Here is a 14,579-nt window from a genome sequence, read left to right on the forward strand (position 1 = left end):
TAGGGCTTTAGTAATTGGGTCAAACGGTCTTTTAAGGGCATTATAGTCTTTATGTTTTATAAGGGTTGTTTGGTCATTTAGATAAAAATTGGATCTCAGGTGCATGGCAATTGATCGGCAGGGCAACGGATTGGGTAAATTGCAACCAAATGAGATAGTTTAGGGTGTTTTTTGCTCATTTTGAACTACATGGGGTTTTTTGCTCATTAAGATATAGTTGAGGGAGGTTTAATGCACTTTACTCTTATTTATAATTAATCATTAGTACCCAATATCCGTGATAGTAGAAGCAGCCAGCCCCGACCTTTAGGCGTTCATTTAAAAACTGATAAACAAATGTCGCTCACTATCTCACAAGAAGTAAGAAAATTCTACAGGAACGGTACTTTCTACCTGCTTGCTTTTATGATATCTTACTGTTATCTTGATAAATTACGCAAGAGTACACTTTATCAACGGAAAATAAATACTTCTCTTAACTTTCATTGTATCCCAGAAAATAGAAATCAAGTAGAGGGAGGTTTGACAACCCGGTGCGGTGCACAGATTACAGGATCCATTCATCATGAGAGGCACAAATTACGGCAGTCAGAACTCGTTGCTTAATATAATCCCCAAAACCAATTTCTACAAATTATTGTTCTTACATGGGTCGAATGAATATGCCATGCTTAGTAGCACCTACTCTCTGTAATTAAACATTCAATCGCCAAACAGCGTAATTACATACCAATCCCAGAAGGCAATTTTGGCCAGGATTTATTCTTTCCCAACAGCTTCGTCTCATTGGCACGCTCTTCCTCTTCTTCAATTTTCTTTCTTCGAGCTGCCTCTTCTTTTTGTCTTTGAATCAGCTCCAACTCCCGGTATCGCTCCTCCTCTTTGCGCTGCAGTTCCAAAGCTTTCCTTTGAGACTCTTCTACCCTCCTTCGGTTCTCCTCAAGCATCTTATCCAGCTCTTCCCTCTCTTTTTGAGCTTGTTCCTACAGAATGTGATATTATATGGTCACAACAGTGTATTCAGAAGGCAAGGTGCAATGGCACAAAGGAAAATGTGGACTCCCGAAAATATTCCTGGCAAGATATTAGCTTATGCAACAAAAAACAAAAAGAAACCTTCAACTGGAAGTAAAATTTTCTCCAATAATTTTGGGTCTGGGTGAAGGTTAAAAAATCAAAACCTGTTCCACTGAACTCCTATACCTAATAATTACATGGACCTCCCCTATCAAATATTTCCGTTCGATGATGTTAAGAGGGATTTATATTATACTTTTTTGCCCTCAATGATTGCTGTACTATTTAAATTGAGATGTGGTAATAAATTGAAAAGGCAAGACTAAATATGGCCTTTTGCAATTTAAATGTGCTGACACAGGCAAATTTCATCGTTTGATATTGTTGACCGTCAATGCAAGGGGAAAATTCGTGACATAGCATGATTGTTGTTGTTAAGGTGATTTAGAAAAGGTTTAAGAAAACATGGAATGACCATATTTGGATTTCCACATTTGGACTTGAGTGAGAGTTCAATTCCTCACCTTTCCTATTCATGCACCAGGTTCTATGGATCCGGGGCTTGACAAGTTGGTATCAAAGCATTAGGTTCGAAAACCTAAGGATGACGGGTATGGTTTACCTAGGTGGTGTTGAGACTTGACTAGTATATGCTATGTGTTTACATGCTAAAGTATTGTTACGTTTTAAAGCCTGCTTAATTTGATTACTTGCCACTTGTTTAGGTTACGAGGCCATGATTATGTGATAAAGCATGTTATATGTGATTACTTGCCTTGTGTATAAACGTGTGGAATTGCTGTCATGTAGTGTATACTACCTTATATGCTTATGTGTGTACGTAAATGTCGTGTTTTATGCTTGCCGAGTGGGTTATAGTGTGGATTTAAAGTGTATGGAAATGATTAATTAACTCACATCTTAATTAATCACACTTTCTTGTCACTTATAGAGTCATTCAGTTTGTTATTGTGTAAGTATACATAATGTACATCCAAGAACTCTGTTTACTCACAATTTATAGCCAGCCAAAAAAAAAAAAAAAAAAAAACTGCCTAGTAAAATACTTACTTCTTTCTGCCTTGCCTCACTTATAGCACTTTCCTTTTCTTTTTCAAGTTGAGCTTCAACATCATCAAATAGTTTTTTCCGACCTCCTTCTATACGCCTCTCTATTTCCAGCTTCACTTCTTCAGAACTCAATCTCTCTTCAACTTTTTTCCGAATTGCTTCTTCAATTCTTCTTGCAGTCTCCTCCTCCAATAGTTTGAGCTCCACCTCATGTTGGCGCCTGATAGCACATGTAAACAGTCAGGTAAATAGAAATGCTATTGATGCAACAATACAGCAGAACTGGACAGCCAAAGGTGCTCATTAAAACCAGACAATTGCAGAATTAAATCAGCAAACTGAGACAGTAGGCTTCAATTATTCATTATGACAATGATTTGAATGGTCAACTAACCATACCATCAATCACCATGTTAAGAATAAGTTGATGCTTTTAAGGCATACATAGCTAACAGGTTTCTGATCCATAACAAATGAAGGTTCTGATCCCCTAACCTCTCTCGGTGTTGGGTTGTGCAATATTTTGCGAAGAAACCCTAGCTCACTGATATACCACCAAAGATTGGACCATAAACTACCAAAACCCTCGACTCTCACCGTTGCAACCCACCCTTGTCGAATATCCTCCGGGACCACCATTACCTGACCGGTTGGTTCGCCGCAAAGAACCACCATTAACAGTACCAGCAATCACTGATTCCAACACCGGTGACCACCAACAGCCATACCTAGGGTGAGGTGGCAGGTTCGACTAGGGCACTCCCAGCGTCCCCCACTGCAGCACTCTGCAACTAGGGACAACTCGCCGGAAACTGAAACAAATATCTTCTTCCCCCTCTGCATAGTTTTTTTTTTTATATATTCTTTGGTATATTCTCTGATTTTGCACATACATCAATTCACAGCATCACATTGATCCTTTGTGCATACTGTGATTACTTTTTCCAGTGGATACTGTAGGCACAATACATAGATTCAGTAGGTTATGAGTATTTGTAGATATCCAAATTTTTCAGCATAACATCCTAGGATTAAATTATTTAATGCTGTTCTTGCATGGAGTAAAGGCTCTTTTTGGCTAAATTATTTGTTTCCCCAAGTTCTTTTTGGCTAAATTCACTCGATTTATTTGTAAAACTATTTCCTTGTGTGTGGGTATCCACATCTATTTATTAGATAACCTTTTATTCTATTATCAATAAATTTTGTACATGCAAACCTAATTGAGATATGTCAACTTTGACTCATGTATCATCTACACAATTTTCTCCAACACTTGTTATTTATCCATCATTAGATCTTATAGACTAATTGATTTAACATTGAAGAACAATGATAGGTCCTCACATTAGCAGCAAATTTTTTTTTTTTTTTTTTCCTGACACAGTGGGAATCTTATAGAACTCAAACAATATGGTAAAAGAACATAAAGGGAGGGCATACCCTCACAAAGAGAAGGTAAAGTCAATCTGCTTCACAAGGAGCTAGAAAGACCAGAAAACAAAACAAATAGAAAATATGCTTCTACAAGGAAGAAATGTCAGAAATTTTCAACCCTTGATAATCAAAGACATCCCAACACACAACTCTACTCAAATCTGCAGCCTCTTTATGTGCACCAGAATACAACTTGGTGTTTCTTTCTGTCCATAATCCCCAAATCATTGCAGCAAAAACACATCTGGAAAAACTTGCTTTCACATCTTTAGATTTGAAGTTGTCCTTGAACCAGTTCAATCCAATAAGTTTGCAACCTTGGTAAATTCCATCTCAGCAAAGAAGAAAACCATTGCCAAGCTTGAGGAGCAAAATTACAAGTAATAAACATACAATCCCTCCTTCCAGCCCATACAGTTACGACAAACTGAAGTTAATACAATTCCCCTCTGCAAATTATGAAATGAAGCGTACCAAACAAGTAACACAGCTACTCTACGACTTCCAACAGATTGAATACCATGAAACTAATGAAGACCGAGTCTAATTTGATCCCAAATTGTTGGTCCCGTCTTTGAATTAGGGTTTGCCCTTTTAAATGTCAAAAAGGCCATCTCAAGTCCATTTCAATAAACTTTATTTTTTTTTATAAGTAAAATATATTAGAAAGCGTTCAAACAGGGAATGCCTCCCAAGAGCTATACGGAGGCCGAAGCCATAGACAAGGTCCTACGGACCCACTGAACCCAAAAAATCAATAAACTCATCAATGGATGTACAATTTCTCCCCAGAACCCAACTAAAAAGAGAGCTAATAATATGAAACTTCAAGGCCCCTAAGGAGGATTCCTCCTCTTCAAAAGATCTTCTATTCCGCTCCTTCCATAATTTGAGAGCTAATTCAACTCAGAAATCTATATGGTGTGTATGTGCTTTTAAAGATGAAGATCAAGGCTGTTTTGAGCTGGTTTGCTGGTGCAGAAGGCAGGTTCAGAGGTTCAATCCATGCTTGAGGCCTTTTCAGAGGTGTCCAATGGTTGAGGCAAGTTTGCTTTATCATTTAACAACTGTAGAATTTGTGTTTGTGTTCATATTCTTGCTGTAGTTGACTTTGATGTCTCAAACCTACATCTAGGGTTGCAACTCCGGCGGGTTTGAAGTATAACTTAAGCCCAACCCACCACATGAAATGCTAAACCCAAGTCCAACTCTAACCCTATATTCAACTCTAACTGCTCAACCCGAGCTCAACCCATCCTTCTACTTCTAAATTTGGGCTTGTAACTCGGAATTTGATTCCACATCAAAAATTCGGGTTAATTTAGGTTACTCATATGGCTAATCTTCAGACCGAAATTTTAATATGATCTTGAATTAGTTTTATATTAAATTACTCTTAAACAAAAAAAAAAAAACTTCTTTTTTTTGTAAATTTTTAATAAATTATAAACAAATTCTAGAAAATTAATTCTCCTAAATGTTAGCATACAATAAGTTAAGATTTAATCAAGGAAGTTGAAAAGAAAAAGATAATCATAGTTTAAATATTAAATATAATGTATTTAAAATTAAAAATAAATATGAAATTAATATTAGAATTCGGGTTTGGGTTGGCTCGGGCAGCTAGCACCTCAACCTAAGTCCAACCCTAATTAAATTCGGGTTGAGATTTTCAACCCAGGCCCAGCCTTAATTGTAAAAATGATTTCCCAAGCACTTGAAAAATGGGGCTGGCCACGGGCTACCTAACCCAAGTTGCACCCCTAACTACATCTGAGCTTACTTTTGCCAGTTTAGCCTGCTGATATAAGTATATATATGTGATATCTTGTTGTGAATTGAATTTTTATCATCTGAGCAAGTATATATAGTTGATTCAAGGTTGTTTAAGTTGAGCTTTGCACAGAGATATGGCGTCTAGTGGTTTTGACTTTTGAAACCCTAGGTTTTAGGGTTTTCTGCAAAATAAGTCCTTTTGTTCTGTGATTATCATAAACATTGCTTATACTATTGAGATCATCATCTGAGCATATGTATAATGTTGATATGAGACTGTGAGAACCATTTGTTGGTCTGTGTTGATACGAATTTCAAGAAATACCCCTTAGTACACAATTTCAGTAGAATAAAGTTTTGGAGCTGTTGTTTGATACTTTGAGTTACACAACCTCTCTTATCTTCTGTAATAGCTTGAGTATTATTGTTATTCATTCATTTCAATGTATTTGGTGAACTATTAGAGCTTGCAAGGTCCAAGCAGAGGTGCTTAGGACAGGGGGATTGTTGTGAGCTAGGGTGTGTGCAGAGTGAAAGACAACTGTATGTATCTACTTGCATTACAACTAGTGGAGCTTACACTACTAGGAACCAAGGTTTTTGATTTCTAGTTGACAGAGATTTTCCTTGTAAACTCACTGAGGTTGAATGTGTGAGCCTTATCCAGCATTGAAATTTGACAAAGTGTTAAAGAAGATTTTGTAAAAGAACCAATTCACCACCCCCAACCCCCACTTGGTTCATCACAAATGTTCTTGAAGCACATCTTACCTGGGACTCTCTATCATCTTGGGTAGATAATCGATCGTCTTTCATTTGGATAGTAAGTCGTTTTTCTAATAATAATACTTCCAAATCACCTTATCCTCACCACCAGTCACTGGTAGGCTTCCAACCTCCTCTGAAAGATGCCTTAGACAACCATCAACTGAAGGAATATTCCAAGACTTGTTGACCATGATCTGTTGCAGAGTAGCCTCTCTGTTGCAACCCAATTATCTGACCACTCTATGGCATATTTCTGGATTAAAGTCTTCTCTTGTAACCATGGATCAAAAAATAGTCTAAAACCAGAACCATTCCCAATCTTAAAATCAATATTCTGTAACATAAACTCTTTTACATCTAGAAGATATCCCCAAATTACAGAAGCAGAAAAAGTTAAAGAAGAGCACCAATAGGACCATAAGCCAAGTACTTCCTAAGTTCCTCCTATACCAAGCCACCCATAATCCATCCTTAGATAGAATTATATCCCAAACCAGAATACATTTAGAGGCTATATCAATGTCAGCTATCCTTCTAAATCCCCTTCCTTTTTAGGACAACAAATCTTCTTCCAACTTATGAGATGAATCTTTTTTAATAAAATTTCTAATTTTCAATTCCAAACCATTCTTAACCGTAGCTGCCAACCTATAAACTGAACAGCAAAAATACTAAAAAGAAGAAATCACTGTCCTAACCAGTTCAATCCTGCCTGCTAGAGAGAGATTCAGACCTTTACATCTAAAAAGAGCTTATGTGACCTAATCCACCAAGGGGCTGCAGTCTGCACAAATGTCTCTTTAGGCCATTCTCTTGTAGAGGGATGCCTAAATTTCTAACAGGAAAGGAATCTTCTAAATTTTATGAATCTGCAGGGTAAAGATCTTCCTTTCCCAGCTGTTTGCCATTGCTGCTATGGAGATATTAACTCAGTGGATCATGTTTTTCTGTTATATCAGCATGCAAGATCTATTTGGGATCTGCTGTTTGATATGTTCCATATTGCTGCTCCTTGTTGCCAAAACTTGAACCAGTATGTTCAGAGGTTCCTTTTGCACACTAGGACTAAAACTCAAAGATCAAAATTTCTGCAGTGCCTTTTTCCTACAGTCCTGTTTTCTATTTGGAAACAGAGAAACACTGCATTACATGAGGGATAAAAGACTCCCGTGAAGGAGGTGGTGTTTCAGATTTTATGGGAATGCATAAACCTGTTGGACCTCATACTGCAAGACTTCTATTTCATCTTCTCATGTTTTGGTCCTTGTTGCTGCTGGTTAATTTTATTTCTTTCTGCATTTATTTGCTTAGTTCTATTTTCTTGTTTCTGATGCTTCTTTTTGTTTTGGCTTTGTACTGGATATAGTCTTATTCATTTCCTCGTTTAGTTTGTGAAGGTATGCCTTCACCATCTCTTGTACTTCTTAGTCTCTTTCTTTATAAAATCATCCCATTCAGGAAAAAAGTAAGGAAGCTTCTCTGAACTGAAACTACGTAAGAATAGCTCTCTTCTTGCAAACAGATTTAGCAAAGAAGATGAACAACTTCTCTTGACTCATTTGAAGATCAGATATAATTGCAAAATCTATAAATATTCTACTGAGAGTAGCAGCAGTTCCAAGGTGAGCTTTAACCACAATGTAGAGAACATCTGCAAAAAATAAATGTGAGTATTTCAAACCATGTTTCTTAACTGCAGAGGTGACTTGAATGTTGCCATTTCTGACTTCCTTGTCTATAAGAGTAGTGAAATACCAAGCCATTTCTGAATTCAGAAGAAGCTAACTTGGATGCAACAGAGCAAACCACTCTGGCATTTCGAGTTAGAGGGAGGTGTTGAACTTCCGTGATTTGTGAAACGAGTAGACAAATAGGAGAGCTCTGGAGAGTGAAGACGAGTTTTGGTGTATGAATGAGATAACTCTGCCACCGCCATGGCAGCAGAGACCAAGAGCGAGAAGCTCTGTTCTAGAGAGAGAGAGAAAGAGTTGTGTTGTGGAGCAAATGAGGCAAGAGAGAGAGAGAGAGATAGAGGTCTGCTTTTCTAGAGGAAGAAATAGAGAGAGAGAGAGAGAGAGAGTAGAAGAAGAATTGGGATTGGTACTGTTGATTTGAAATACAGGTATAAGGACATCACGTGACACTTGTCATTAATGCAGAGGTGAGAAGTAAAAAATAAATGTGACTATTTCAAACCATATTTCTTAACTGCAGAAGTGATGTAGCTGTGAACCCGGCAGAAAGTTTCCTAAAACATAAGGAACATCCAGAAAAGGAAAGAAGTGGAGGGAAGACAAGGAGAACCAGGAATTTATAGAAAACTTTGATTTGTTTCTATTTTTTTCAGCAGCTTTAAATTTTCAGCAACTTTCCTATTTGATTTTGACTTATACATGGTAATTAGCTAGTCTTAGGTTTATATAAAGCTTTGTAATTTCTAAGGTTGGATCAGTTTTTAGTTGAAGAGATCATTATTATATTTTATAGCAAATAAAATTTGCTTTGCAATTTCTCCTTTTATCTTGCATCGTTTTTTTATTTCGTTTTACAATTGCTGTGAAGACGATTTGATTGTCTCCTCTTGGTAAGGCGGCATCAGTTTGGTATCAGAACTTAGGTTCGGCTTTCCAGCTGCTCAATCATGCCTCCACGACAACAACCGAGAGGAGGAAATCGTAGGACGCAAGGTCCAGCCGAACGCTTACCCCAACAACAGCAAGACGATATAGAATTTTTGAGGAGACAAGTTGAGATGTCGACTCAACACTTGAGTCAGCGTGTTATAAACCCTTCGGTTAACAACGGCCTGCCTGTTGATGATAATATTCCAGTGGATGACAGTATGTCAAGCACTGGGACTGTCAGGGAAAATCCTTTCTATGTTCCACATCGCCATAGATCTCCCGACAAGCGGATTGACCACCGTTGGCAGTCACATATCAAAATTGAGGTTCCACAGTTTCAGGGAAGCTTGAAGCCTGAAGAGTTCTTCCATTGGCTGAATACAATTGAACGTATCTTTGAATACCATGAGGTACCTGTTCACAAAAGGGTCAAGCTCATTGCTATTCGTTTAAAAGGAAGGGCATCCGCTTGGTGGGAACAACTACGGATTACTCGAGAACGTAGGGGTAAGCCAAAGATCGTAGAATGGGAGAAGATGAAGAAACAAATGAAGGAACAATTTTTGCCTTTTAATTATGTCCAAACAATGTGTTCGGCTCCTAAAAACCGAGGTTCCACTTTCCAGGTGAATGGGAAGTAGGAGTGGATGTCGGGCGTGCCAGAAACTGCTGTCGTTCCAAAGTGGATATCTGAACAATTATCCAGTAGGAGATTGCAAGGATCAGGCGATTGTATGAAGGACTGGAATTACCACCTTCAAAGGTTCTTTTTGCCTTGAAAAATGACTTTTAAACTGAACTATGGCTAGTGGAAAGGAAAGCGATATTGAAAGTGCAGGACTTCAAATTAAAGTGCTGGAAAGTAAGAATAATAAGTGCAGGACTTGAATTAAACATATTGAAAGTGCATTACATGAATGTAAAGATACATGAATGTAAAGAAATTGAAGTGCTGTTAGGCTGTGTGATTTGAACAAGGTTTGTATGTTAAGCCTAAGTGCTCTATTTATAGAGTTTCTTTACAGCAATTGGAAATGTGGCAGTTTCAGCAGCTTACATTTGGCCTTTCCTCAGATTGCCAAGTGTCCCATGATCTTTCAGCCTCTCTCAATGTTGCCAAGTGTAAAACCATATTCTCCCATGATCTATGACTGATAAATAGTGGTCTTGGCAGTTGCATTCATGTTTGTAAGCCTTCTCCCACGTTTTGGAACTGCCCAGATGGAAAAGCAACAATTGTAGCAGCAGTTGAGAACTTCCACCTGGAAGGTCCGGATCTTGCCACGTGTCCCATGTCTTCCTTAGTCTTCTCATAGTGTTGACACATGTAAGAACATGTTCTCCCATGATTTATAACTAATAGATAGCGGACTTGGTGGTTGAATACATGCTTACAAGCCTTCTCCCACGTTCTGGAATTGCCCAGATGAAAAGGCAGCAATTCCAGCAGTTGAGAAATTCTATCTGGAAGATCCAGATCATGCCACGTTTCCCACATTTTCCTCATCTTTTTTTGGTAAATGCATCATGTTTTCAGCCCACTTTGCTGATTTTTAGCAACCTCCTCACCTAAATAAGGCAAGTGGTTGCCTTATTCTTGGAGTGACTCCTACAAACTAGGAGATATTATAGGAGTGGGGAAGTTGTCATTCTTGATGACTAGGTCCAAGGTACACATAGCTTTCTAGATGTTTGCCACGTGTCCACTTGGAAAGTCCACGTCTTTCCAACTACAGATCTTGTACCAAATGGCTTCATTTGATGATGCCACGTGTTGCTTCATAATTGCGCTTTTGCATATCACCTTTCCAATGGGATTAGCCACGACAACCTTTCCAGCTGGAAAATATTTATGGTGTAAACACAATGTATCAGCGTTATTAAGGCAAGGGACTCGCAACGTGGACGATTATACTGAAGAATTCTATCATCTAATTGCAAGCAATGATTTATCAGAGAGTAATGAACAACTCATAGCGCGTTACATAAGTGGATTAAAGCCTAGTATACAAGAGGTCCTACTTTTACATTCGTATTGGTCTGTTTCAGAGGCCTATCAAAGGGCTTTGGTGGTAGAAAAGCGACAAAACAAACCATTCTCGTGCTCTAACAGCAGTTCTGCCAGATTGCAGCCCACTTATAAGGGAGAATCAGCCCCTACAACAGTGCAAAACGGGGCGCAAAATGGGGGACAGCAGCTGCCACCTGTTGGTGGAGTTAAAGAGCAGGCTGCCCATGCTGGAAACCACCAAAATTATGGAAGGACAGCAGGCCAAAATCAAGGTGGAGACCTTGGTATGAGGTGTTACAAGTGTGGAGAGCCCGGACGGAAATCGGCAGAGTGTAGAAAACAAGGAAAACAGCTTTTGATTGAGGAAGATGATGCAATTCTGGAGGACGAGCCAAAATATGATGACTATCCAGAGGAAGAGGATGATAGTATCCTATACGGTGATGTGGGTGAATCCTTGGTTATGCAAAAGTCACTTTTGCTTCCAAAACACGAGGATGAAGAAGATTGGTTGCACACTAACATCTTCCACACCACTTGTACTATTGGTGGAAGGGTTTGCAACATGATTATAGATGGTGGTAGTTGTGAGAACGTGGTATCCCAAGAAACTGTGGAGAAATTGAAACTCAACGCTGAGAAGCATCCTAGGCCCACAAACTCTCTTGGTTTCGCAAAGGAAATGAGGTAACAGTTTCACAACGCTGCTTGGTCTCTTTCTTTATTGGAAACAAGTACTTTGATAATACTTGGTGTGATGTAGTACCAATGGGTTTATGCCATATATTGTTGGGGAGGCCTTGGCAATTTGACAGAAATACTTTGCATCATGGTAGAAAGAACACGAACACTTTTTGGAAGGATAACGTGAAAGTTACTTTAGGCCCTATGCGTGAGAAATTTGGTCCCAAACCTAAATTAGGGGAGGAAAAAAAATTTCTTACTATGAATGGCTTAATGAAAGAGGCTGAGGAAAGTGGACAGCTCTACGTTTTGATTGCAAAAGAAGAGGTTGCACCTCCATCTATTCCTACCATTGTGGAGCCATTGATGGAAGCATATATGGATGTATTTCCTGCTGATCTACCATCAGAATTACCACTGATGAGAGATATAACATTGTATTGACCTAGTACCTGGTGCAAGTCTTCCTAATAAAGCAGCATATCGAATGAGCCCGAATGAGCATGAGGAGTTGAATCTATGGAGTTATTGAAAAGGGATTTATTCGCGAGAGCATGAGCCCATGTGCTGTCCCAGCCCTTCTCACTCCAAAGAAAGACGGTTCTTGGCATATGTGCGTGGATAGTCGAGCTATCAACAAAATAACCGTCAAGTACCGGTTTCCGATTCCTCGTCTTGATGATATGCTAGATATGCTTGCGGGTTCTTCAATCTTCTCAAAGATTGACTTGAAGAGTGGCTATCATCAGATCTGGATTAGGCCGGGTGATGAATGGAAAACGGCTTTTAAAACGAAGGATGGATTGTACGAGTGGTTAGTAATGCCATTCGGATTATCTAATGCCCCCAGCACTTTCATGCGTGTGATGACCCAAGTGCTGAAACCACTTCTTGGCAGGTTCGTAGTTGTTTATTTTGATGATATTTTGGTATACAGTCGCAGCATTGATGAGCACCTACAACACCTCTGTTCAGTTTTTGATATATTGAGCAGAGACCACTTATATGCTAACCTGAAGAAGTGCAGTTTTGCAGCGGACAGATTGGTATTTTTGGGTTATGTGGTCTCCTCTGCAGGTATTATGGTAGATGATGACAAGATAAAGCCATTCTTGAGTGGCCCACACCTGCCACAGTGCATGACGTGAGGAGTTTCCATGGTTTGGCGACATTTTATAGGCGTTTTATTCGCAATTTCAGCACTATTGCTGCCCCACTTACTGATTGCATTGGAAAAAAATCCTTTTTTTTTTTTTTGTAAGTAAAAATATATTAGAAAGACGTTCAAAAGGGGAACGCGTCCCTAATACACAAAAACGAAAGAGCAAAAGCCAAACCTATAGACCAACAGAGTCCAATAGAACAAAAAATTCATCGATCGAGGAGCAAGCGCTGCCTCTGACATAACAGAAAAGAGAGCGTAGGATAAAAGACTTAAGGTTTGCAAAAGACGATTCCTTCCCTTCAAAGTTTCTGTTATTTCTCTCTCTCCAAATACACCACCAAACACAATGCGGGGCGACCCTCCAAAAATCACGAGCATGACCAGAAACAGGGCATCTTCTCTAAGCATTGATTAATTGGAAAGAGTGCTTAGGCATTACCCACTGAACGCCAAAGATACTGAATATGAGATTCTAGCAATCAGATGCAACAGGACAATGCATAAGAAGATGGTCCACGGACTCACCATCATTTTTACAAAGACAACACCAATTAACAATGGTATTACCTATCTTACGCAGATTATCCAATGTTAGAATTTTTCCCCAAGTAGCAGTCCAAACAAAGAAGGCAACTCTAAGAGGAGCTTTAGAGCGCCAAATACACTTCCAAGGGAAATCATATCTAATAAAATTAGACAAACACAAGAACATGGATCGAACTTCGAATTTACCATGGAAAGAGGGAGTCCACAAAATATCATCACAACCTCTGCCAACATCCTTCTGTCTATACAACAGGTCCAAAAAGACGCAGACTTCAGCTATCTCCCAAACTTGAAAGGAACGCCTAAAACGCACATCCCACGTAACTCCACTGTTATCAAGATGATAACAGTCAATGACATAAGCATGCTTATTCTCGGCAATGCTAAAGAGACGAGGAAAAGAAAGAGACAACAACTGATCACCACACCATAAGTCTTCCCAAAATCTAACATACATACCATTACGAACCTTGAACCGAATATGGGTGGAAAACACATCCCAACCTTTTCGAATGAACTTCCAAACGCCAACGCCCCCGGTAATAGAAACAGGACGAGAGGATCAACCTCCACTCTCTTCCCCAAAACGACACGAGATAACTCTTCTCCATTGTTGATGACGTTCTTTACCGAATCTCCATAACCACTTCCCCAATAAGGCTCTATTGAAAGGGACTAACTTCCGGATACCTAAACTGCCAAACTTCAACGGTTTGCAAACCTGCTCCCAATTAACAAGAGAATACTTAAACTCCACTCCTTTTCCACCCCAAAGAAAATCTCTCTGAATTTTTTCAATTCGTTCAGCAACAGAACACGGGATCTTAAATAGAGACAAGAAATATGTGGGAAGGGACGAGACGGTGCTCTTAATAAGAGTGACCTTCCCCCCTTTCGAAAGATACTGTTTTTTCCACCCCGCCAATCTTTTTTCATACCTGTTAATCACTGGATCCCAAGTCCCCACTATCCTAGAGGAGATTCCCAAAGGTAAGCCCAGATAAGGGAGTGGAAAGGCACCCACTCCACATCCAAGAACAGCAGCTAAAATGGAAATATTAGAGACCTCCCCCACTGGGACAAGCACACTTTTTCCAACATTAATCTTAAGACTAGACACTGCTTGGAAGCATGTAAGAATGCACCTCAAATACCTGAGTTAGGAAACATCAGCATCACAGAAAACCAGGGTATCATCTGCAAACAACAAATGGGATATCTCGATCTGGTTAGCAACATCTCTACCAACAGTGAACCCCCTTATGTAACCCAGATTCTCTGCCTTTTTCATTAATTTACTCAATCCCTCCATGACAATAAGAAAAAGAAAAGACGACAAAGGATCTCCTTGTCTCAAACCACGCGAACTCGGAAAAAAACCAACAGGAGAGCCGCTCACAAGCACAGAGAACATAACTGATGAGATGCAAGATTCAATCCATTTTATCCATCGATCTCCGAACCCCATTCTCCGAAGCAA

The 14,579-nt window shown here is 39.2% G+C and overlaps 1 protein-coding gene across 1 annotated transcript in view; it reads right to left on the reverse strand.

Annotated features, from left to right (window-relative positions):
* Positions 1-458: 458 nt before the first annotated feature.
* LOC132267341 (uncharacterized protein At1g10890-like) overlaps positions 459-14,579 on the reverse strand; it is a 47,411-nt gene continuing 33,290 nt past the window's right edge. Inside the window, exons 3-4 of the mRNA XM_059768493.1 lie at positions 2,089-2,308; positions 459-983 (exon numbers count right to left, since the gene is read on the reverse strand). Of these exons, the coding sequence (XP_059624476.1) occupies positions 723-983; positions 2,089-2,308 (481 nt within the window). The 3' untranslated portion in view covers positions 459-722. The remainder of the gene's footprint in view (positions 984-2,088; positions 2,309-14,579) is intronic.

Source organism: Cornus florida, unplaced genomic scaffold, assembly GCF_030987335.1.
Source record: "Cornus florida cultivar Cherokee Brave unplaced genomic scaffold, ASM3098733v1 CherokeeBrave_3.0.0_Hap2_Chr07, whole genome shotgun sequence".
Lineage (NCBI taxonomy): Eukaryota > Viridiplantae > Streptophyta > Magnoliopsida > Cornales > Cornaceae > Cornus > Cornus florida.